The sequence below is a fragment of the Callithrix jacchus genome, chromosome 3, assembly GCF_049354715.1.
Source record: "Callithrix jacchus isolate 240 chromosome 3, calJac240_pri, whole genome shotgun sequence".
In the NCBI taxonomy this organism is placed as follows: domain Eukaryota; kingdom Metazoa; phylum Chordata; class Mammalia; order Primates; family Cebidae; genus Callithrix; species Callithrix jacchus.
In genome coordinates this window covers 125,928,359-125,954,844 of record NC_133504.1, presented here as the reverse complement: position 1 = coordinate 125,954,844, position 26,486 = coordinate 125,928,359, and the positions used below count along the sequence as shown (strand labels likewise).

Genomic DNA, 26,486 nt, shown 5'->3' with positions numbered 1-26,486 from the left:
TTTGCAGTTACCAATGCCATGATATTGGACTTACCAGCCTCCAGAACTCTGAAGGAATACATTCCCCCCTTTTTTTTAATTAATTACTTAGTTTCAGGCATTTTATTATAGCAGCACAAATGAATTAACCCAAAGACCCCAACTATTTCTTGAAGATCAGAGAGCTTACTTCATTGGATCCCATGATTTCTAATGTAAAATCTAATAATTGTATATCATCAAAGAAAAATCTGTGAAGGCAATAACCTTCCCTTTATGGAAATAAAAGACATGAAATTAATTATTATGCCATATCATTTCAAAGCTGAACTAATAGAAAATATTACCCATTAATGATTTGTGTTGTGTTTATCAGAAAAAACAGACCTTCCAAATACATTTTTATAAAAAATTATTTAAGCAATACATCTCATTTTGTATAAGAAATTAAAGTGAGTCTAATCACAAGTACTGTAAATAGCAAGTATTAATCTGCTCATCTGTCCTCCAAGAAACATAACAGGCAAATTTCTGAAATTGTTCTAAAAAATCGGTGGTTATCTCAAAAGGTGGTAATACTTTTTGAAGGTTAGCATTCTTGGTGAGATATTTAATGAGAAGTTTAGCTATAGTTCCCTAGCAGAATGAAGAGGTCCAGGAATTGTGAAAACAATGTGGAGGCAATTTCACAAAAAGTTCAGATCTCCTGCCCAGCTCCACCTGAGCTACATCCACATTAGCCATATTTAGGTCTTTCCATTTCTGCAGATGACAGAACATTCTTTCACAAGAAATACAGAAGCTATCATGATAATAAAAGCTCCATCAGAGGTAAGCTCTCCTTGATGATAATGTCAATTATCCTGTTATTTTTGGCGTTTACTCATTGTCTCTCAGGCATGGGACTTTGTCTCATAATAAGTAGGAGGCCCTCAATTTCTTGAAGCTGTCAAGACAACCATATTCCAGCTGTCATTTTTTTTCACAAATGCTTACAAGATAATATATTATCTTATAAGTTGAGAAACTTACTGAACTTCCTGGTTGAGAAAGTGAAATGTTTTTGTACATTTCTGAAGAGTGGTGAACTATCTAGCTAAGATACCCAGTGCCCAGTTTCCACTAACATTATTCAAGAGTCAAACCTCATAAACCCCAAAGCATATGTGTCTGGGGGTGGAATAAAGGTGGGCTCAGAATGCCTAGAACCAGTTACATCCCATGTTAGAAAGGAGTCAGAACTAACTTCTCCTGGTATGAAAAATCAGAACTAACTAACTTAGTTATAGAACTCAGAGCTAACTTCTTCCCCTGGTATGAAAAATTATGCTTCTTTTATGCTACTCTTAATATGGTCTTTCCAGAAGATATAGGTGTCCTTAACTCCTGGAAATCAACTTTTCCTTCAAAATGGTTGCAGTCATTAAACCAGAAGTAACTATTGATATAAAAGAAATATTTAAGTTACAGAAGGATTAATATAAAAAGTACATTAGTATGAAGTATACACTCATAGGGTATTGTTAGGTGCCACAGGAAATTGAGAAACCTGTGATCTTTCCAGAGTCCAAATATTTAAGAATTAACTATAGAAACATATGTATATAAGAAAGAACTGTAAACAACTGCATGACAAATTTTCTATCAAATTTTAGAAATATAGAAAGTAATGACAATCTAAGTGGCATAATGTATATTCAATATTTTCTAGGGATGTATGTATCCTTGATATATTTATAATATTACACTTGATTTTTAATGTAACACATTCACTTTGAGAAGTAAATTTTATAAAGTAAGCAAAAAGCAGCCAATAAAAATGAACTAATGGAGTGTCAATTTCATTTGAATAGTAACTCATAGTATATAGAGAGTTATAAAATGTAAAAAATATTTCAAATAGTATAAAATATGTGAATACTTAATATCTTAGAAGAAAGACGAATGAAATAACATATTTGAATACAAAAATATGAACATTTTATAACCCAAAACACTGTACAAATTAATGGCATATTGCTAGCTGGAAATTTCTAAGTACTCTGGAATAGCTATGAAGCAAGATGAACATTCTAGGAAACAATTATCAATATCTGTTAAGAGCAGAAACATCACCATTTTTTAAATCTGTTAATTCTCAATCTGAGAGTATTCTAGAAAGTATTAATAAACGTGAGGAAAGATAAAACATCAAAATATTACCTTTATACCAAAAGGAGTGGGAATTGTCTAATTGCTGAATAACAGGTTATTGGTTAAATTCATTGTGCTACATCTAATAACAGATTAAGAATCACCATTGAAAAATCATTCTTGGAAAGAGCATATCTTGCTCTGAACTTTGAAGAAAGTATTTATTTATATGTAAAAATGCAATATAACCTTAAATGGCATCAAGAATAAAAACCTGTTTTTCAGTACAATTCCAATTTCAAGAACCTTAAATATAATGAGTGTCACATGCTAGACTATTTCTAGATACTCTTGCCTTTGGGGTTTAATCCTCCTAATAATTATGTAACAGGATGTTATAACACTATAGAACTATTCTGGTTTTAATTTCAGCTAAAGCCCCAAGACTGTTATTGAGACCACCATGCAGAAATTATAAAGAAGGGTTATTAACCCTTATTAGGAACATTTATCCTCAGCCTGGACAGATAAAAAGACCCAGGACTATAGATTGGAATAGGATTGAGGGAACAGTTTGTTGATGTGTGTTGAGTCCTACACACTTGTAAGATGGAGGAGTTAGTGTGTTTGCCCTTCAAATCATGCTTTAGGAAGAGGGATTAAAGGAGATGTGCAATTACTTTAATATATGAGCCTAATAATTTGAAGAATACAGTGGACTTGGGTCTGCTTTAGAGACACACCGGAGACATCTAAAGTGAGAGGACGTAGCTGGCTTGTTTCTCTGACAGCAAAAGGAGGGAGAGTTGGCATCACTTGTGAACTGACACACCCAGTCTTTCTGGACAAAAGATGCATTAGTGTTAATGGCAAAGCTAGGCATGAGTGACACGTGAATGAGAGTTAATTTTGGTACTCTACAGTGAGGTGAATTGTCAGATTTTTCAAGGCCAAGGAAAGAGCCAGCAGCAGCCAGAGATGAATTTCCCCTCATGAAGAGAACGTTTGATAAGAAATTCACAGCAATAGGTTGGTGTCTCTGAAGAGCATATAGTAATACTCAGAAAAGTAAAGTTTCGCTTCAAACTCTGTCCAGCCCAAGGAACACCTCATGACAACACTACAAAGAAGAGTAGGACTTTCCCTGCCTCCTCTGCCACTATAAACTTGCTTGCTCACAACCCTGGTGAGGATAAAAGCTGAGAATGACAAGCTGGAGATGAAAATACTGCAGAGCAAGTCAGGAAAGAGAAAAGAAGCCAATGAGGCATCCTGATTGGAAATTTTAAATTTCGTTTATTATTAGGCTGAACAAATTAATTACTATACCATTTTTATTATTAGAAATTCAATTGGAAATGTAGTAAGATTTATTCCATCCAAATTTCACCCAAAGGAAAGGGAGAAATTTAGCTTCAAATAATAGAATTAAAGGGTTAGCAGCATACAAATATAGTTGCTTTCACATTGACTATCACAAGTCATGCTTGATCAATGCAGCTGTTAAGTACCAATCAAGTTGTCCCCATTTCATGTACTTTAGTGTATCCAATATCCACCTATCTTCCCCACCACAGTGTGCCTAGGATTTTCCTGGATACAGATGACTCTTTGCTGTTTCTGCCTCATCATTTATCACTGCTTATTTCTGTCTGCTCTACACTAATTCAAACATTACAACACAAGTCCTCTACCTAGATATTTGAAAAATCTCTCTCACAAAGGCAGTTATATTTAATAGACTCCTGCTCATAACTTGGGGTCATAGGCAGGATGGGGGAGTACTTTTTTGTATAGTATAAAAGTTAGCATAAAATTAAATATAAGACATGCTGGATATTAGAAATTCCTTGGACACATTCACCTCATTGAATTTCATCCTGGTTAGTTTTCAACCCTCAAGTCACCCATTTCCCAGCTATGTTGCTGACCTTCACAATCCTAGGAGATTCTCCTATATGTTTCCCAACTTTTCCAGTCTTAATTGTGGGGCCTGGGTCAGGTAACTTAGCATCTTTCCATCTTACTTTCCTTTTCCATTAAATTGGGATACTATTAGTAGCTATCTCACAGGATTACTAGGAAAATTAAATGGGCCTACATGTGTAAAGCAATTATCTTAGTGCCTGGTACAGAGTTCATGTTTCATAAGGTATTCAATTTTCATTTTATTCTATTCGTAAGTATGTGCTAGAGGGTAAGGTAGAATGGGAGTGATTTCCTTCTTATATGAAAAGAACTCCTCAAAATGTTTTCCTAAGTGAAACAGTTCTCACTCCCAGTATAATGTGTTACCTCCTTGAAAATAATATTATTTTCCTCCCCAGGACTTGCATGTTAAAAAATAAAGTCAAAAGAATTGTTTGAAATAGAATGAAATATTATATATGTATATTTCTGGATATAAAGTTATGAAAGTTTATTTTTATACATATTGTATTTTATAGATAAAATCTGAATTTCTTTTCTAAAAGCAGAGATCTTACTTATTATTACCATGCCTTACTAACATTTTTATGAATGTAGGCAATCAATGAACTTAATCAAAAAAGGTTTGGGACATAGAGAGTGGTGCATTAGGACTCTTTGTTCCTGCATTAGATCCTCACTTCTGGGCTGGAGCAAGTGATAAGGCCTCTGTCTGGGAAGAGTTTTGCAGTGTTATATATCACAGTGTAGTGAGTGTTCAGTCTATGAAACATCTCCATTTTATACACCGGTTAATATGACAGTTAGCAGGGAGTCATGCCTCATAAATCCATATATTCTGTATTCATTTATAGGCAATATTTATTTAGGGATATCGTATTAAAGAATTAAATAAAGAAGGCTTATTTTAGTAAATATCATTAGTCTACATTGTGGCTCAATTATAATGTCCACAAGAGCATTCATTTCAATCATCAGTCTTCTTTTTATTTCCCCTGGGTGTAATCTTCTGGTATTGGGGGAGAAATACATTTCTGGCCAGTTGCATTAACAACTTCTACCAATTTACTGTCTGAACTCAGTTAATATCTTCTTGCCACACATTTCTCTGGTTATAATTATTTGTCTTACTATATTTTAAGAATTAAGGCATCTAATACCTTAAAAAACAAAGCCAAAAAAATTTTAGGAAATAGAGTAAAATATGATGTATGTGTATTTCTGGACATAATTTATTTTTATGTATATTTTATTTTATAGATCTTGTTCAAATCAACAAGATTTTTTTTATGTATATTTTATTTTTATGTATATTTTATTTTTATGTATATTTTATTTTATAGATCTTGTTCAAATCAACAAGATTTGAACTACCTAATAGGGACTAGGAATAAAATATGTTCATAGTGAAAATATTTATTTAAATGTCTTTTGATAAATTTACTCCGCTTAATTGGTGTTTATCTTCAATTCCACATTTTCTATGATTTGATGGAGACACTTGATTGAACATGCAATGTTTCTAAGGTCAAATTCACTTTCTTCTCTGCACAATCCATTTTAACATGTTTTTTAATCAATGAGAGGATTCAATCCAACCTCTCAAAGCATTTTCTTATCCTGGGAAGCATCATTTGCATAAGTCTAATTTTCACTTACTTCTTTTTTTTTTTTTTAAATTTATTTTTTTTTATTGCATTTTAGGTTTTGGGGTACATGTGCAGAGCATGCAATACAGTTGCATAGGTACACACATTGCAGTGTGTTTTGTTTGCTTTCTCCCCTTCACCCACATTTGGTGTTTCTCCCCTGGCAATCCCTCCCCACCTCCCCCTCCCACTGGCCCTCCCCTTTCCCCCCTATAGACCCCAGTGTTTAGTACTCCCCTCTCTGTGTCCATGTGTTCTCATTTTTCATCACCCGCCTATGAGTGAGAATATGCGGTGTTTCATTTTCTGTTCTTGTGTCAGTTTGCTGAGAATGATGTTCTATTAATAAATTACAAACCCTCTAATACAGCATGTAGCTATGACAGAGAGATTAATGTAATGTTTGACACACCATACATAAGTAAAACTTAACACTATCAATCAAGGCAATGTTTCTTCTTTAGATTACAGATTACTAAGAACCCAATATTCATTTTTCAGAGAAAAGAAGTTCAAGGACTTTATTTCCGTATTGGCCATTAGTCAGCACCAGATCTGAGAGAGATGTCCAATAGTATTATTCTCTCTGCTCTGACGTGTTGGCAGGGAAATAACATAATTGTCTCCTTCCCTGGGATTAAAATCTGCTCACAAGCCCTTTTGCTATTTGCTGTGATCTTTTCTTATATACATGCAACTCAGCAAGCATGTTATTTACCACAGAGCGAGTAACAACAGCCTTGCTAATACTTCTTTGTCACAAAGATATGCGCTGAGTTTTGTTGTATGAAGAATTGTAAACGTGTCCTGCTGCTTGATAATGGCAGGAGCTACATAAAAACTGTGGGAAAACCTTGATATGATACACAAAGCAAAATTTTAAGTGCCTATCTCAGTCTGTTTCGGCTGATATAACAAAATACCTTAGACTGTGTAACGTATAAACAACAAAAATGTATTTCTCATAGTTTTGAAGGCTGGGAAGTCAAAGATCAAGGCATGGGAGGTTTGATATCTGGTGAGGGCCCTTTTTCCCATAGTTAGCACCTTCTGGCTGTGTCTTCACATGGTGGAAGGGCCAAATAACTTCCTGCAGGCCCCTTTTATAAGCGCACTAATCCCATATATGAGGGCTCTGTCCTTTTGACCTAATCACTTCCTAAAGGCCCCCTAATACTATTGCACTGGGGTTTGAATGTATAAATTTGGTGAAGCGCAAACATTCATACCATAACAATGTGCATTACAATATTGTTAACTGTAGGTACCATGCTGAATAGCAGATTTCTTGAACTTATTTATTTTGCATAACCGAAACTTTATGCCAATTGAAGAACTTCCATTTTCCCCTCCTTTTAACTCCTAGTAACCACCATTCTGTTTCGGCTTCTAAGAGTTTGACTATTTCAGATAGCTCATATGAGTAGAATCATGTAGTATTTGTCCTTCTGTTACTGGTTTATTTCACTTACAATAATGTCTTGCACATTCATCCATGTTGTGTGAAATAGTAGGGTTTCCACAGACATTTTAAAATAATTCTTTCTTTTTTGACTAAGTGGGGTGCAGTTTCTTATCTCATTAACCCTTCAGTGCATGGCCTGAGGACCCAGTGCCTGCCCACTACAAGACGCAGGTAATAATCCTGGAAATCTGACTAAATCTGCCTTATTTCAAATCTTTCTTCTGAGTCAATAACTAGTTATTTCTGGTAGTTATGTACATGGCACACTTAAATTCTTCCCTAAATTCTCATAGAAATTTAAATGAATGCTTATTTCCTTGACAATAACAAAGCCATTGGCTTTAAGTGAAGAATCTTTGAACTGCTTTTATCTCTGTCCAGTGTGTAATGTATAAACAACAAAAATGTATTTCTTTTTTGTTCACAAAAAAGTGAACTTTGGCTGTACTGTTTGATTTCTAAATGAATGTTTTATAAGGGGCTTGTTCCTTTGTGCTCAGCCTTCTCATTGCTGTTGCCACGTGAGGAAATACATGTTTACTTCCCCTTCTGCCCTGATTGTAAGTTTCCTGAGGCCTTCCCAGTCATGCTGAACTGTCAGTCAATTAAACCTATTTCCTTTATAAATTACTTGGTCTCAAATATGTCTTTATTAGCTATGTGAGAACACCTACACACTGGACAGAGATAAAAGCCCTTGTCTTCTTCCATCAAGCTTGACCCATCTGCAGGGTGTATTGCTGTTGTTTTCTAAACAGGTGACATAATCGAGAAACTCTCATCAGTGAACCAGACTACTTACTTTACTTCAATGGGGAGCAATTTATGAGACACAGAACATGCAGCAATGAAGCTGGAAAAGTTAGCTGAGGTTTTTATTTGATCATCTCCATTGTCAGTGAAGCAACCTGCTTGATATGGTTTGGCTGTGTCCCCACACAAATCTCATCTTGAATTGTAGTTCCCATAGTCCCCACAAGTCATGGGAGGTACCCAGTGGGAGAAAATTGAATCATAAAGGCGGTTACCCCCATGCTGCTTTTCTCATAATAGTGAGTTCTCAAAGCTCTGATGGTTTTATAAGGGGCTTTTTCCTTTGTGCTCAACACTTCTCATTGCTGTTGCCATGTGAGGAAGGAAATACATGTTTACTTCCCCTTCTGCCCTGATTGTAAGTTTCCTGAGGCCTTCCCAGTCATGCTGAACTGTCAGTCAATTAAACCTATTTCCTTTATAAATTTACCCTTTATAAATTATTAGCAATGTGAGAACAGACCAATATGCTGCTCCTATATGTGATGATCCCCTTCTGTGTACTTGCCCACTTCCCAAAGTCTGCTTTTTAACATCCCATTTCTAATTTCTGAGTGAACTTTGGCTGTCCTGTTTGATTCCTAAATGAATTTTTCTGACATTATCCAAGACAAAGTTGTTTTCCCTAGCTTCAGAGTTAGCTGATGTACTTCTGTGGTGGGCAGAGTATTGATGACCAGCACTCAGAAACAAACAATAAACTGCTTTTTAAATGGTTTATTAGGAATAGCTATTTTGCCTAACATTTGTGCTCAAAAAATACGAGGTCTTCACTGAACTCTTTAATTTCTGCAGATAGCTATAGTTTGTGTATGTTCTGGTTTCAGATGCATCTAATATTGTCTGTGCAGTCAAATCATGCAATCCTAATAGACCTTCCTGCATCACCACTCTCCAAAAATCCTTTAGCAATTGATTCTGCTCAGAGCCTCTACTCAAATTCAGTTATCTTTCTGGTGATTCTGTGAACAGAGATCAATAGCATTCTTAGATTGAAGAAAACAAACACAAAAAACTTCTGCAAAAGCCAAAGTAAGTCCTATTTGTCTCTAGGTCTCTTTCTCATTGGCAGGTTCTCTAAGAGAAAATTTTTTATGGTTTCAAAAAATGTCTCTAGTTACTCCAGTCAATGTAATCCCAAGGTCTCTGACTTTTATCTGGGTTCATCAGCCTGCCTCTGATTGTCACATGAATCACTACAGTCCTTAACTTCTCTTCAATTCTTATTAGAGGAGAAGTTTTGTAATATAATCAACATAATTTACACACTTGCTTTGAATATTTGTTAAGTCCAGGTCCCACCTCATGAAATTATGCAGTTATCCAGGCAAATTCAAACATACTTCTGACAATATAGTAAATGTATCCTGAGTCCTATTCTGTGAGAATGCATATTGTGCCTGGCTGTTCCTGGAAATTGAGATGGAGAAAAAAGCGCTAGGCAAGTTTCTAATTGCATAGCCATCTCCTTGGCTTGCTGTGCTTCCTATACAATGTTTACTACATCAGGCACAGTTGAAGCAATTGGGACAACTACTCGTTAAATGCTTGATAATCTACAGCTAACCTTCAGGGACTGGCCAGGCAGCTCTGATAAAGGGGAAGCTAATGGGAACCAATAATCATACCTCAAGCATTCACTTAATCAGGTCAATAATCTCTTGTACATTCCTGGAATTCTGTATTGTTTACAATTTATTCTAAGAAAATACAAAAAATTCCAATAGTTCCCATTCAGCATGGCCAATTAAAACTCCAGGAAAGGTGAGTTAGACAATCTACTTTTCCACCAAAAATGGAAAAAGGGAACATTCTCTATTAGCACATAATATCTATTCCAATTATGCATTCAGCTAAAGGCCATTAACTAGTGAAGAGTCTCTCAAGTCATATTTTTCACTCCTAATCTTATTTGATGCTGGTCCCCCTAACATGGCGTCTCCAAATCCTGCTAGTTTCATCTTTGGGTCTCTCACAAATTTGATTTATCATAAGTGCTACTGAACATTGAAAACCTCTATCAAGTCATCTTTAGAGGATTTACCTACCAGTTCCTGGCTTTTTTACCCAAATAACTACCAAAGGCCTATGATTTCTTTTTGGGGGTAGGATAAGAATATCTCAGCCTCTCAGTCTACCTTTTTCAGACTCAATGACTTTATTCATGGAAATACATTCAGGCTGTTTGTTGTTTACGTATTTTCCATTTTGAATCATGATTCTGATCATTTGATTTGATTTTTTTCCAGACTACAATACTTTGAGTGAACTTGCAGTGACACTTTAAGAAGTTGGACGGAGAATCAGTGTCTCCCCACCTTCAAAATATGAATACTGTTATTCTAACTTCTTAGTACAAACTGTATGATTCTTTCTCTCTCTTTTTACACTGCTTTTTATAAACCATCTCAACAGCGTCACTAAGTTGAGCAGCTTCGTATTTCCTTCCTTTTTATTTTTCTCTTCATGGTCCTTTCTTTTGTGTGCTTTTCTTTTTTTCATCACGCAGCCCCCTCCGCATTAACTGAGCTGGCAGGTGCATCACTGTCTCCTAAACATTCCCTTGGCTTCCCAAGAGCAACATTATATAAGGAGAACAGGAGACAGAAGCTCTCCAGAGTAGCATATCTTTCATTATCTGTGCCAGGAATGTTAAATTGAGTGTGTCTTTCTCATCATCAAATAGACAACTTTGGGTTAGTCATTCATACCATGCCTAGAGCATTGGAAGACATATGACACTTGTGAGTGAGGGGAGAAGACAAGTACCTTTCTCAGAATAGGGTTGCTATGCTTCTACTTTGACCGGTTATATAGATTAATTATTATGCAACATGAAAATACCTGATTACAGAAGTTTTCAACCACTGTGTATTAGCCTTCAACTCACATAGCTCTAAAATTAGTGAGATTTCCCAGACAGTTGAAAAAACTGCAAATAATGATTTACCAGGCTTCTTCTGGTATTTTAATGTAAAACATTTGAAAATTTTCACAGAATATCTTTGGGATTTAGTAGTCACCTGATCTTATCCTCCAGCTATTTGTGTATTTTTGAGTAGTCAGTGGCCTTGTTTGTGAGGAAGTAGGGCATCATCCCAAGTAGTTATAGAAGTACAAGTAGGTCTTCCATGACAGGAAAAAAAAGTCTCACAGCAAAGAAGAGTAGGATTTGGAAATTATTTTTCTTAGGATTTGGTAATTATAAACAATACATAGATTTTATTGTTCTTTGGTTTAAGGGAGCTTAAAAATCTTACTTTATCAGCACCACTAGCATTAGCCAGGGGATAGAAATTTTTCTATCTTCCTCTTCTCTCTTCCAGCCACCCTTCATCAATCCACATAGCCATTTCCCTCATATCTAAGTCTATTTCCTCCACATCCCATTGCTTCAAAGGTTTGCTGTGTACTATCATCAATGGGTAGGAGTCATCTTGTAATTAGATCTTCATTATATTTTTTCCATCTACTTTTTGTTGTTAAAAATGACCCGGGCCATTAAGATTTATCAGATTAAAGCATAATTCTGCTTGCACTGTCAGTCTGTGCTAACACAAAGTCTCAGGCTGCAAAGCAACATGTTCAAAACTTTACCAGTTCTGAAAATGTACTAATAACTTCAAGGGTACAGGCAATCAAGAAAATGTACTAATAATTTCAAGGATATGGGCAATCAAGAGGCTCAGACAACCTTGGCGGTGGCGGGGAAGCGGGGGTGTCTGCGACAGTACCAGTTCCCTGGCACTTTCCATGTTTGAGATGTAGTCTCCAGTTCAAATAGAAGATGAGGACTCTTAGTGGAGTTTTGCTTGGTTGCCTCACACAGCAGGAGGAATATTTAAACTATAAAATATTGCCACTTTATGCCTCAGTTTAAGGGACATTTTCTAAGGAACCCAGTATCATAAATCCTTAGGTTCTTAACTTATCAATATTTTCTGCAGACAATCCTTAACCAAGGATATTCTGTCAAGAACTTTTCATAGATAAGGACTTTTCTGGAAATATGAATAGTCTATTTACCCAGAGTTTCGGTTATCATGTTGACAAGGTGATTGTGTTGGGTCACTTGCCCTTTTTTTTTTCTCCCAGGGTCAAAAATGAATAAGCAGTCAGCAACTTTAACTTCTTCCATCCAAAATAGTGTGCATAAATATAAAATTCATTGAATTTTTAAAAACTGAATACATTCTTGTAACCAGCACCTGGATCAAGACATATCCCTATTCCAGCTGCCCAGAAGCCTCCCCTCATGCTTGTTTTCTGTCACTACTCCATCCAGGGGCAAATAATTGACATGATATAATTGTATAATGTGTTGTTTTAAATTGTTGATTGGTACCCCATAATAATTCACATGTAGACAATCACATATACACAGAGAATGAGGTCTAACTTCTGTGTGTTACATGAAAAATATAAAGTTTTTTAAGCATGAGGCTTTCAAAAGTTTTCTTAGGGTTTGGCAAATGTAAATAATGCATAGATCCTCTTGTTTGTTTATATTATTTGAGTACAACATGAATATATTTGTGCTATAAAAATTCAAGCAATAAAAAAATAGTAAAGTGTAAAAGCTTTTTCATCACCTTACAACATAATCCATTCCTGTCCCCAGAAGTCACCACTATTAATAAATATTTTTCTATTTAATTAGAGTTTTGCTTTTGACATGAAGAACATATTATAGAGCATTATACATCAGAATAGACTTCCTCTGATTATAATGGCTTTATTTTATTATAGCACAAAGATTAAAGTATCTAAAATCAGACTATCTGACTTTAAATCTTGACCTTGCTACTTCCCTGCTGATGACTTAGGGCCAGTTACTTGCTTTTTCCCCGGTTTCTTCACCTAAAAATGGTAATAGTGATAATTATGGTATTGTCTCAGAGTATTAAGTGAATTAATAGGGATCAAGTTTATAACAGAAGCTGGCTGAGGTCAAGTGTTCAGATATATTTTGCCATTACTAAGATGTTATCATATTGTACATTTGATTATTAATATTGCTAAAATTACCTTAAATTTTTGTCTCTTTATGGTCAATTATTTTTCTATAACAAAGTTACAAAGAATGTAATACTTTCATGGCTTTTTATTCATGGATGTATTTATATCAACAAATTATATTTCTAGAAATGAAAAGGTCAAGTGGAACATAATGCACATGTTAATTTAACTGGCATTCCCAAATTCACTTTCAATAAGTCTTATCATTGTATCCCTTACTAATACTGTATGAGAATATTTGTTTCCCTGCATCTGTTGTCAGCCAACATCAGATATCATTAATCTTTTAAATTTTTGCCAGTGTGATGGATATGAGTTCTGATTATTAGCAACATGTTTGCTGTGACTGGGAAGGCTTGGGGATAACTGCTTCTAAGCGAGGTCTTAGGACCGAATCTTCTCAGCATGTGTGTTTTTGGTCTCATAGTCAGAGGTGTAGTGGGTACTGTTGGATTCAGCTGATCCAAAATCAGCTTCCCAGCTTACCTCAAGTAACTCCCCTGGGCTGCTTCCTATTTCTTTATATTGTAACTCTGATCTTGGAGCTGCCTCTAAACCCCCCATTTTCATGAAAGTTCCTTCTTAGATGCATTTTAACCTAGAAATTTCTGCAGTCTTGTTTCTCTTTATTCAACCTTAACAGCCTTCTGTGCTTTGGGTCTTTAAAAGGACTCTTCTTTTGTTTTCCAATGTATCTATACATTGTTTTATTAATCGTCTTCAATATTTTCTTTAGAACTTTTAATTTAGACTTTGCAAAAGCTATTATTACATTAAAGTGATTTTCACTTTCAAAGAAGTCATTAAAATTGATCATTCTAATTTGGGACAATATTAATATATCTTGGCATATAAGGACAATGAAACTATAGTATTCTAATACACACATAATTATTTTTGCACATTGATTTGTACATTTATTAAAATAAGAATGAAAGGATGCCAGAGTAGGATATCCCTAGCAATATGTTTTTCCATTGCACATGTTTATTGTTTTGAAATTATTGCATAGATTGCATGCAAATATCAAACTTTAATATTTGTAATAAAGAAAACATTTTTTGTAACAAGCTGTGTGATATGCTTGTTTATATATTTCTTTTATAGATATGTTTATTTCAATAGATTATATTCCAAAATTATTATTATGCTATTGAGTAGAATTCCACTCTAAAGGTGATTATTTAATTATAATCTTCACTTAAATTTGACTACGCATGGATATAAAGATGGGGCAAATGGATGCTGGGATAATTACAATTTTCACTTTAATTTGACTACACATGGATATAAATATGGGGCAAATGGACACTAAGAACTACTAGAGGGGGAGGGAAGGAATGGGGCAAGGGCTAAAAACTATTTCATACTATGCTCACTACTCATAGTATGTGAGTGAGCATAGTATGAAATAGATAGTTCTTACCCCGAATCTCACCATCACCCAATATACCCATGTAACAAATCCGCACATGTACCCTCTGAACCTAATACAAGTTGAAGTTAAAAAAGAAAAAACAAAGTACTTTTGAAATAAAAAAACAAGAAGAAAATATTTCATTTACACTATAAAATTAAGAGGGAATCCTGTAAACAGTTCACTTGAGGTGTAAAAGCATAACAGTCATTTAAACAGTGGGCTTATTTCTTTTATGGACATTAGTCTGAGCAAATCTTTTGTGCAAGCATATTTATAATTTTGTATTATACTGTCACTCTGGCCTTACATTGCCTCATTTACTGTACTTCTTTTGTTAGTGTCATATCTTCTTTTCAGTTTAGTTGCAGTCACTTAATTCCTTTTCTTTTTAACCTTCCTAATGATCCTCATTTTTACATTTATTTTCTTCTTTTGATGCTTTGGTTCAATCTGCTGGCATATGAATACATGTTCAATATTCAATTATTAAAAATAAAGAGGTTTTATCTTTAAAGTTTTGCCAGTTCTCATGATGTGAATATACCTATCACAGTCACCTTCAAACAGCTACCGTAATATCACTGAATGTGCGTTTGGGCAGACATGTGCACAATTGGCTCTCATTGTAAGCTCGCTTCAGAACACCAGTATCTGTATTCCTCATTACAGTGAAAGCTGAGACGTGGTCTGATTCACTGTTATATTTCCCAGTTCTTAGAACAGTACTTAGCACATTGCCAACACAGTGGCATTTATTAAATCAATGAATGAATGAACAAAAGATGTTACTCTCACTTCCAAGAAAGAGTACAGTGAAGTATTTCCCTGATGGAATGTCCATGTGATTCTAGCCCTTTTCCACCCTCTTCCAGAATCCAATGATGAAAGAAAATATAAATAATTTGGGTACCCAGTCCTTGAGATCACTTTCTGAAGGAATGATGTTAACATTAATGAATAAAAAAGGAAGAAATAAAAAGCACACCACACATACTTTGTGTTCTGGTAGCACTAGCCCTAAACAGAATATGAGTAAGGTAACAAAAGAGTAACCTGAGATATATTAAAAATGGCTTTAAAACCAGAAGGGAGAAAGAAAGGAACAATAGAAGGAAGGGGAAAGGGGAAAAGTGAAAAACATATAGAAGAAGGAAAGGAAAATAATATGAAATATTCATGAAGTGCCTACTCTGAATTATGTACCCTTTTATTTGCTTTATATAAATTATATTGTAAAGTTGAAAATATGTGCTCTGGAGCAGAGCTGTGTAGAATGAAACCCGCTTTTGATTTTTACTGATGGTGTGACCTTTAGCAGATTAGTTAATTTGACCATTGCTTCAGTTTCCTATTTGACTGTCCTTCCTACCATGAGACTATAATGAACCAATGCATGTAAAAATGCTTAACACTGAGTCTGACATTTGGTGAGCATATAATAAATTTTAACTACAATTATTTGATGAAAATCTAACAATAGCCCTATGAGGTTTGTATACTTACTATTTTTACTTTTTTGATAAGGAGTCTGAAACACAAACAGATAAAATAATTTACTCAAAGCCACACAGGTATTAATCATGCAGCCATCTTCCAGGAAATACCAATAGAAAACAGGATGTAGGATTTGAGTGCAGGCAGTTAGCCTCCAGGGTTTTTAAACCCTATGTTATTACAAGAAGACATGCAGGTACCATTAGTGGAAGAAAATTTGAGAAAACAAATGATTAACAACCAAGAAATTACAAAATAAAAATCTACAATCTATGAAAAAAAATTAAATAATGAGATTAATTAATTCATTTAACAAATACTTATTGGGCACCAATTATTGGGTCAACCACACTTTTAGATACTGAGAATTTAACTGTGGACTGGTCTCTACTGTCACAGAATATACTTTATAACACAGTATAAAATGACATAACGAATGGAAATGCTGTTTGTAAAGGTAGCAAAATCTTCAACAGAAAAATCAATATTATTAGAAACTAATAATTTTTTAAAGAAAGGATATAGCATATCAACATATGAAAAATAGGTATCCATAGTAGAGAATATAACAGTGGAACAGTTAATGACTTCTGACATGAAGGAAGTACTGAGATGGAAATTGAATAGGATTTGTTTTCTTTCAGAAAAAAAATCAGTGGAAAATATATATGCTGATATAGGTAACAAAATTTGAGGATTAAAAATCTCTTCTATACAATAGATTAAAAAAGCATAGCACCAATAAGAAAATACAAATCTTGGATTGGGTTCTAATTTTTTTGTTCCAAAATGTCCAATAGATAGTGGAGCCTGTCTGCCAGAATATGAGCAAAAAATAGTGGGATCTAAATATGTTGTACATAGATTGTTATTCATGTCAATGGGATAAGAAGTTGGTCTCATATATGTACTAACTCAGCAGATACAATAATTTGGAAACTTCTTGAGAAGGTTGTAGTTAAATACACACTGTAATTACTTATAATACTATTAAATGCAATATTACAATTTAATGCATGGAGAAGCTGCCTTATTAAAATATTGAAATAAGCATTGAAATAATCTGAATGTAGAATACAGCTATATGTTTGAGCAAATACAATTGCAGAATAAAAAATAAATGTTATAATTACTAAAGAAAACTCCAATCTCTTAACTATGTATATAGAAAATACGAGGAAAAGATCTCAGGTAATACTACAAAAATTGGGAAGGATAGGTGGTGTATTGGTTTCCTATTACTGCAGTAGCAAGTTGTCACACTTAGTGTCTAAAATAGCAAACATTTGTTACCTTGTAGGTCTGAAGGTCAGAAGACTGGAATGGTTTCCACTAGGCTTATCAAGATGTTGGCAAGACTGCATTTCTTTCTTTAGGTTCTGTGGAAGAATCTGTTTTCTCGCTTTTCTTTTCCAGCTTCTAGAGGTTGCCTGCTTTCCTTGGTTCATGGTCCTTTTCAATTTTTAAAGCCAGCAATGACCCATCAAGTTGGTACCACCTAGAATCACTCTAATACTGATGCTTCTGTATCTCTTCAACTGTTAAGGACTCTTATGATTATGTTAAGCCCGCCTATATAACCAGGATATCCTACTTAAAGATAAGCTGATCAGCAACCTTCATTCCCCTCTGCTATGTAACCTTACCTATTCCAAAGTTCTAGAGAGTTGTACAGAGATACTTGGGAAGCCATTATGCTGCTAACCATAGATGGTAGGAAGTTTAAATTTTATAGCTAAGGACAACAAGCATTCATTCATTTCTAAGGCAGATAAATATTGAGATATTTTACATTTATACAATTTTTCTATAAAACTGTCAGATTAATTTCCATTTATGGGCACATATAACCTTCTGTTTAATTAATTAACAAGGTGTACAGAAAAGAGATAACAAGAAGGTCAGAGACTGCTTCCCTTAGAAAAGTCTGCTTGCTAAGTTGGCCCTTGGTTGGAGTCTGGGAACTTAAGTAATTATCACTGCCTATACTGTTCTGCATACATTGTGTATTAATAGAATTATGCTAAGTGAAACCAAGACAAGTAACCTAGCCCTATTTTAAGAGACTCAAAATATGGTGGCTGTATTTGTATACAGAAGCATATTAAAATGATATTCAGGTCAGGTGCATTGGCTCATGCCTGTAATCCTAGCATTTTGGGAGGCTGAGGTGGATGGATCACTTGAACTCAGGAGTTCAAGACCAGCCTGGCCAACATGGCAAGACTCCAACTCTACAAAAAATACAAAAATTAGCTGATCATGATGGCATGCACCTGTGATCTCAGCTACTTGGAGGGTTGAGGCAGGAGGATCACTTGAACCTGGGAGATTGAGGCTACAGGGAGCCGAGATGATGCCACTGCATTGCAGCCCAGTTGACAAAGCAAAACCCCTGCAAAAAAAGTAATTAACTGAGTCAGAACAGAATATGGGAAATAGAAGAAGCTTATTTGTTTAGGAGTTTCAAAGATGTAGACATCATATCTTGTTCAGATTATCAGGAAAGCTAGAGGCATGAAAGTTAGCTTTAAATTAATAAGTGGGTCTTGAGAGACGATACCTGGAGATAGAGGGAAGGAGAGTTTTGGAAGGCAAAGGAAATGGATAGCGTGCATGCCTAAAGAAGTGAAATATAGAGTGTATTAGAAATAAAATATAATAATAACCAGTATGGCACAAATTGGAATTTTCAAATGCTCTTGGTTAAAATCCTAATAATTCGAGTGCCTTATTTATAATTCAGTTTCATGTAAAACTTATAGATTATTATAGAAAGACCATAAAAATTCCATGGGATTCTACAAGTGTTCCTCTTAAACTCAAGCACAGAATTTATGTTCTACTGGTTCCTAATTATGCTTTTCTTTTCTGTCTCTTCTTTGTTAAGGTTCATCATGAATGAGACATGGGATTCAAACTCTTCAGAAAACTGGCATACCATCTGGAGTCTCAATGACACAAAGCATCATCTGTACTCAGATATTAATATTACCTATGTGAACTACTATCTTCACCAGCCTCAAGTGGCAGCAATCTTCATTATATCCTACTTTCTAATTTTCTTTTTGTGCATGGTGGGAAATACTGTGGTTTGCTTTATTGTAATGAGGAACAAACATATGCACACAGTCACTAATCTCTTCATCTTAAACCTGGCCATAAGTGATTTACTAGTTGGCATATTCTGCATGCCTACAACACTACTGGACAATATTATAGCAGGTATGTTGGCTTTTGTGCAGTTCAAAGATAAAATGAAATGTTTGTCTCATATTTCGGCAGTGATGGAAGGGTTGTTCATTCATTCATTTATTTGCAGATATTTATGGAATTCCAGGACCTGATCCAGGCACCTGCCCTCCTGGGGCCTACATTCTGGAGTAGATGGACAATAAACAAATAGATAATTAGAGAATGAGAAGGATTCTGGAGGAAAATGAAAGTGATATAACAGAAACAATGTGGAGGATGCTATTTTTATAGAGTATTCACTGGAGGACATGAGAAAATAAGATTTAGTATGTCTTACCTGGAGCCTTTGAATTTTCTTAATAAATTTCAGGGCACATATAATATGGTAGAAATATTACTATGAGCTGTAAAGTCCAAAGAACTGACACATCTGATTTCAGTTAATGCGATGTCTTCAATCTAACGTAAGTAGAAATATAGCCCCTCATGTGGTTAGCTAGGGAGATTTCCAACAGTTATTGAGAGAAGATGTAACAATCAATGATTTTTCAAAAACTGGTAGTTTATGTGTGCAACATAAGTCAGTTTACATTGTAAAGCTTAAGGTCGCACCCTATGTTACTTCTGGGCCCACAGTACTACTTCTTTAGCACTACTTTATATGCTCCTGAAGTGCAGGAAAAAATGTAACCTAAGGAGAAAATTAGGCCCTTGTGTGGTTAGCTTCCAGTACACTGTCTGTACACAATAACACCTTAATAAGTATTTGTTGTATTAATTAAAGAGCAGTGCTCACAGTATTCACATTCAAAATCTGTAAAATAAAAAGAGAACATTAGCTGCATATGAAATAAGTTTAGAGCAGCATGAGCCATAACAAAGCTCATGAGAGGATTGCTTGAGCCTGGGGCCAGGGGGGTGGGGGTGGGGGGAGCAGAGGGGTTAAGGCTACAGTGATCCATGATCACACCACTGCACTCCACCCTGTCTCAAAACAAAGAAACAGGCCGGGTGCAGTGGCTCCTGCCTGTAATCCTAGCACTTTGGGAGGCCAAGGCAGCCAGACCATGAGGTCAGGAGTTTGAGACCAGCCTGACCAAAATGGTGAAACCCCCATCTCTACTAAAAAGACAAAAATCAGCCAGGCATGGTGGTGCGTGCCTGTAGTCCCAGTTACTCAGGAGGCTGAGGCAGCAGAAGAATCCCTTGAACCTGGGAGGCAGAGGTTGCAGTGAGCCAAGATCACGCCACTGCACTCCATCCTGTGTGACAGGGCAAGACTCCGTCTCAAACAAACAAACAAACAAACAAAACAAAGAAACAAAAACAAAACATCACCAGAAAAAAAAAAAAAAAAACGACTTGATCTAGTTAACTGCTTCTTAGCAGCTATGTTTCAGAGTGAGACATAGTGTGGCTGCCTGATAGTTCTGCATGCCTGGAAGTTCACGTTAGGACCACTATCCACTTTACTAGTCTGGACTCTTTAATGGGAATTTCACAACTGTCAAAATCTACACATGAGTGTTTTTGAACAGGTCACTTTTTCCAGAAGGAGATTCTCTAACATACTGCCATAGGAATGTGAGGCTGGCTGTGGCATTCCACATTGCCATGCAGTGCAGCGGTATACTTTCGCTTAATCCTTCTGCATCACAGTGGCACTCATTAGCCCTGTACCTGGTGACTCGAGGTTTAGAGTACTTATAGTTCTGCCTCCTCAGAGAGTAAACCTCCATTCTTCTATTAACATGGGGGGAAGCCACTGGCATCTAATTGGATTTATACATATTTTCCACCAATCATGTCATTTTCTCAATCCTACATTTAGTGGTATCTGGCACTTTAATTTCTAAGGATTTATGCTCTTTTATCCTACAGCTATCATTTCAGTGGAATTGTGTGAGGGAGATTAGGTAAAACATATACTTAATATTCCATGTTCAATCATTGGCCACACACACATTTTTGAATTTTTGTTGACGATACTACCATAAGCTAACACATTTTAGGACTGAAAAAGATATTCCCTTTTGGTTTCTACTCACCAGAGTCACTCAAGCACTTATTTTAATATAATCTGGATAGGTGATTTATGAAAGATATATTTGAATTGTTTAAGTTATTTAAAGATACTTTATGAGTAAGAATTTTATTTTTTGGAAAATAAATTGCAGAAAAAATTTAAAAAAATTTTAAAACTCAGAGAAATGCATAATATTCATCTTTTGGGAAATGAGAATATTTGCTAGGAGAAAAATCTTGTTACTTTTCTGTAATAGCAGATGAGTGTTTAGAATATCAAACTACTACAATAATTTTAATAATTTTTTATAAATTTACGGTAGCTAAGGTTTAGTAGGAAAGTAATTCAAATAGACTATTTTTATTCATACAAAGTGCTCTTTATTCTGGATGTACCTCTGGGGTAAATTCTCTCATTTCATTCTATATAAATATAGTTTATTCTGTATGTAACTCCTGACTCCTTATAATTTATAGGGTGCCTTTCCAAACTAGAAAACTGACATTCTGTTTATTCATTTAAAGGGCATTATTGCATCAGAGTCAATGGTTTAGACTCTGGAGTCTTACGGCTCAGGTTCAAATCCTTAAAAGGCTTCTAACTAGCTGTGGCAAAGTATGTGATATTTATTTATTTGTTACCTCATCTATATTGTGAGGAATATAACAGAGGCTTCAAAAGCTTGTTGTGAGGATTAGATATGTTAATAGACATAGACCACTGGTAGGTAGTGCCTAGAATGTGATAACTACCGTGTAAGTTTTGACCTTGTTGTAAGTATACTGAAAAACAGAGCTCTGGAGCTATTAGGGAAAATACTAACAAACATTGATTGTTCTCTACCTATCATGTAGAAAACAGTTGCACTCGTCTTGATTCCACACCTTTATGTTTTTATCTTCAGTGAGATTTTTAAAATATGATCTTTTGAAAGACTATTTCATTTTCCTTTCAGGATGGCCATTTGGAAACACAATGTGCAAGATCAGTGGATTGGTCCAGGGAATATCTGTGGCAGCTTCAGTCTTTACATTAGTTGCAATAGCTATAGATAGGTAAGTCTGCACCAAACTCTGAATCCAGAAAAATGGGCATGTCTGGAACTAATATACCAGAAAAATATATAACCTACTAAATTTGGACTTATCTTTTCAAATTGTATTCAGTATATCTACCTCTTTAAGAGCAATATACCTACTAAAGTTTCAGTAATGATAAAATAAAACTATTGAGTTTTTCATACTTTAAATAATTGAAGATGGTAAAATTTTTCTATTTTTCACACTACAGTCTAGAATGTTCTAACAGGAGAAATGCAAATGTGCTGAAATAAATTGAAATTTTATCTAGATTTTAAGATTGAAAATCATTCATTCATTCATTCCTTACACATGTTGAGCATTTATGATGTGCCAGGTACTGGGCTGGGTTGTGTAACATTTAAAACAAATAGAAGTGCTACCTCAGGAAGGCTACAATCTGGTGGAGCAGATGCAGTTATTGACAAATACTTACAAATTATGCTTTCTAATAGGGGACCAGCTATGCAAAAGAGACAATAAACAATTATACCTGTTAGGACCAGGTGCAATGGATTCACAAAATAGGTGAGACTTTCTGATTCCTTGGGGAGTCAGAAATTTACACTTAGAAGAAATTGGGAAAAGGCCATCCCTTAAGACAAGTATATGCTTATGGCATTGAAATAGAAAGCACTTGTCCAGAAGTGCAGAGAGGTAGTTCAGCTGGAACAAGGAAAGTGAAGTGGTACATTCATCCACAGAGAGATTTATTATGAGAAACTGGCTCACATAATTATGAAAACTGAGAAATCCCATAATGCTGCCTGTAAACTGGAAACCTAGGAAAGCCCGTGATATTATTCAGTCCAAGTCCAAAAGCCTGAGAACTAGGGAGAGCCAATTTACAATTGGCCATTTGTGTAAATTGCATTCTGAGGGCAGGAGAAGTTGATATATAAGATGTCCTAGCTCACGCAATGAGGCAGGAAAGAAGGGGGCAAATTCTTCCTTCCTCCACTTCTTATTCTGTTCAGGCCCTCAAAGGACTGGATGATGCCTACACACACTGGGAGGGCAATCCATTTTACCGAGTCCAGTGATAAGATGCTAATCTTATCCAGAAACACTTTCATAGGCACATCCAGAAATAAGATTCAATCTGGGTGCCCATTGGCCCAGTCAAGTTGATAGATTCATTAGCCATCACACTTTTGTAGCAGAGACCCTCAGTGCTCTGGCAAATCTCTTACACCTTTCAGTGGGTTCTGTCTTACATCGAACTGCCAATGTCTTCATCTCTGCATCTCAAATCCAAATTGTGCAAAGTCTCAGTTCTTAAGCAAAACAGACAAGAAATGACAGATAATACCCCCAGAATTAGCTCTCGACTAAAATATCATGAGAGTTGATGTACTCAGCTTTCTCTCCCCTTGGGTTGCATAATTCTGCAATGAATGGTTTGATTCACATCCCTTGCTACTTACCTTTCCATTAATAAATTACTTCTCTGTACTTTCAGTTAACTATTGATATATGTAATGAACCACACTCAGATCAAACCACTTAGTGAGTTAAAATGACAGCAATATTTATTATGTCATGAACCTATGATAGGTACAGATTTAGTAAGTACAGCTTGTCTCTGTTCTACTTGGTGTCAGTTGGAGCAGCTTCAAGGTTAGGGCTGAAGCTTCTTCCACTCTCATGTTGGTACCTAGTCTAGAGAGACTTGAGCATGTGGGGGCTAAGAGAGTTCTGTCTCTATTGGTCTCTCCAAATGGGCTCTCCAGCAAGGCTCCTTTAAGGCACCTGGACTTCTTATGTGTCAGTTCAGGGCTCTGAAAGTCTGTATCCCAAAAGAGAGTACCAGCAAGAAACATGATGCGGTATCATTTCTGTTGCATTCTATTCATGATATTGAGTCATTAATCCTTCATAAAGCAGAAGGGAATAGAATTTGGAAGCAATGTTTAAGAACTTGGACATGTCTTAAAACTACCACATCTTTATTCCTTGAACTTGTAGTAAATACCATTTTTTCAGGGCTAGCTTTTGCAGGAAGCCAAACTAAAAACCTCACAAGCCAATTTCTCCTGACTCAATCCTTTGCCTGAATTTTACAATTACATTCAAAAGCACCTACTGTACAACTTCACCTTCACGTTCAACAAAAGGCATCATAAGTTAAACATGTCCAGAACTGAACTACTTATTCCGAGCCCCAACCCACACACAAACAAAATAAAAGGCAGCTCTTCCTCTCATGCTCCCCAAATCAATGAATGATAGGATCACTCACTCAATTCAAACAAATTGAAATGAGTTTCTGTCTTCAACTTCTTTGCTGTCACTCTCCAAGTCCAATTATTTCTGAGTGCTAACTAGTTCTGAGCCAGGCCACTGTTACTTGTCACTTGGAATACTGAGACAGTTTTCTAACTGGCGTTAGGGTTTCAGGAAGCTAGCCTCCAATTTATTTTTTTCGCATAGCAGCCAAATAATCTTCTTAAATTGTAAAGATGATCCTGCCCTTCATCATGTAAATTCTTCCATGAATCCCTATTGTTAAATAAAACCCAAACATTTTAGCACAATTTTAGTAATTATTATAGTTTTTAATATTTTTAATATTTCCATTGACTATTTCTCAGCAGTGACTATTCTCTTTCTTGTTCATCCTTGCCTCCCTGAAAATAAATACAAACACTTATATAAGCATGTATAACAATATATAAGCATATATACACATATATGTACATTTATCAAACAAATATGTAAGTACATATATTTGTTATAAGAACAAATATATACATACATATATGTACAGATGTATATATTTACTTTTATATTTGTTCATTTTTATTGCTAAGAGTGTCTGCTTTACGTCATTTATTCAAATTTTGGGTTTATCTCATATATCAATATATGTGCTTATATATTTAATAAACAAATGAAATAACAACATCCAAAACCCTGTTAGTTGGTATGCAAAAAGAGCAAAATACATAAACCTGTGCCTATGAAATTACCCATAATTTCAGGGTAGGTGAATGGGAGGATACATGGATTAGAAGACTGGAAGAACACTTGGAGGTGAAGAGAAGATCTTATGCATGAAGGAGTTGTAAAGAATGACAACAGAGCAGTGAAAACCCAAACTAACCAGTCATTCTATGAAAATAAGTTAGATAAGTTAATTTGGCTGCTCATCCACTTAAAGATCTACATTTTCTCATCTACAGATCTAGAATATAACAATTTTCATACCATTTCAGTTTTATAGAGTTATAAAAATCAAAGAAGATTAAATAGGTAATGGGTACGTTGAAAAAATATAAAATGTTACACAGTTGCATTTAGTATGATTATCTTATGATTAACATAATGAACTTCAATAATAACAATAACAAAAATTCACAATGTCAAAATCATGGTAAAATGACTCAGGCTTACTCTACACAGTGCTGCTGAATTTTTGCGCTCACCAGAGGACATAGAATGTTAGGAAGGCTCATAATTAGAACTCATAATGAATTCTCTCAGATTTTTACAGCTGTATGGTAAATCACCAAAACACTTAGTGGCTTCAAACAATATTCGTTTATTACATCTCATGATTTTGTGGGTTAACTGGACACCTCTGTGTTCACCCTTGTGCTCCATGTGTTATAGCTGGAATCACTCATGTTGCAGCATTACCCTGGGAGCTGAGCTGGGCTGTAATATCCGAAATAGCCAGCCTCTTAACCCCCAGCATCTTTCTCCATATGCCTTTCATTTATTTCAAGCTTCTTGGAACTTGAAGCCTGGATTTTAAGAGGAAGCTTTCCAAAAGGACCTTCCCCTACATGCAAGTGCATAAAAATCTTCTGCTTGCATCATGTTTGCTAATATCCTATTGGCTAAAGCAAGTTACACAGATTATGCATAGGGGACCACACAAGAGCCTGAGGGATAAATGGTTCAATGATTGCTACTGAATAACAGTCTACCACAGCCCAACAGAGCTACCCATCTAATGAGCGCACTGTAGAGGTTGAGTTTGAGCTCTGAAACCAAACTACTTGTGTTGAAAGAAAAGAGAGAGAGAGAGAGAGAGAGAGAGAGAGAGAGAGAGAGAGAGAGAGAGAGAGAGAGAGGGAGGGAGAGAGGGAGGGAGGGAGGGAGGGAGGAAGGAAGGAAGGAAGGAAGGAAGGAAGGAAGGAAGGAAGGAAGGAAGGAAGGAAGGAAAAGAAAGAAAGGAGACAGTCCATGCAAATCAGTGAAAAGAAAGAGAGAGAAAGAAAGAAAGAAGAAAAAGAAAGAAAGAACGAAGACTGTCCATGCAAATCAATGAAACAGA

The 26,486-nt window shown here is 35.5% G+C and overlaps 1 protein-coding gene across 1 annotated transcript in view; it reads left to right on the top strand.

Annotated features, from left to right (window-relative positions):
* NPFFR2 (neuropeptide FF receptor 2) overlaps positions 1–26,486 on the top strand; it is a 99,383-nt gene that overhangs the window by 69,028 nt on the left and 3,869 nt on the right. The window contains exons 2-3 of the mRNA XM_054253292.2: positions 18,792–19,126; positions 22,078–22,177. Of these exons, the coding sequence (XP_054109267.1) occupies positions 18,799–19,126; positions 22,078–22,177 (428 nt within the window). The 5' untranslated portion in view covers positions 18,792–18,798. The remainder of the gene's footprint in view (positions 1–18,791; positions 19,127–22,077; positions 22,178–26,486) is intronic.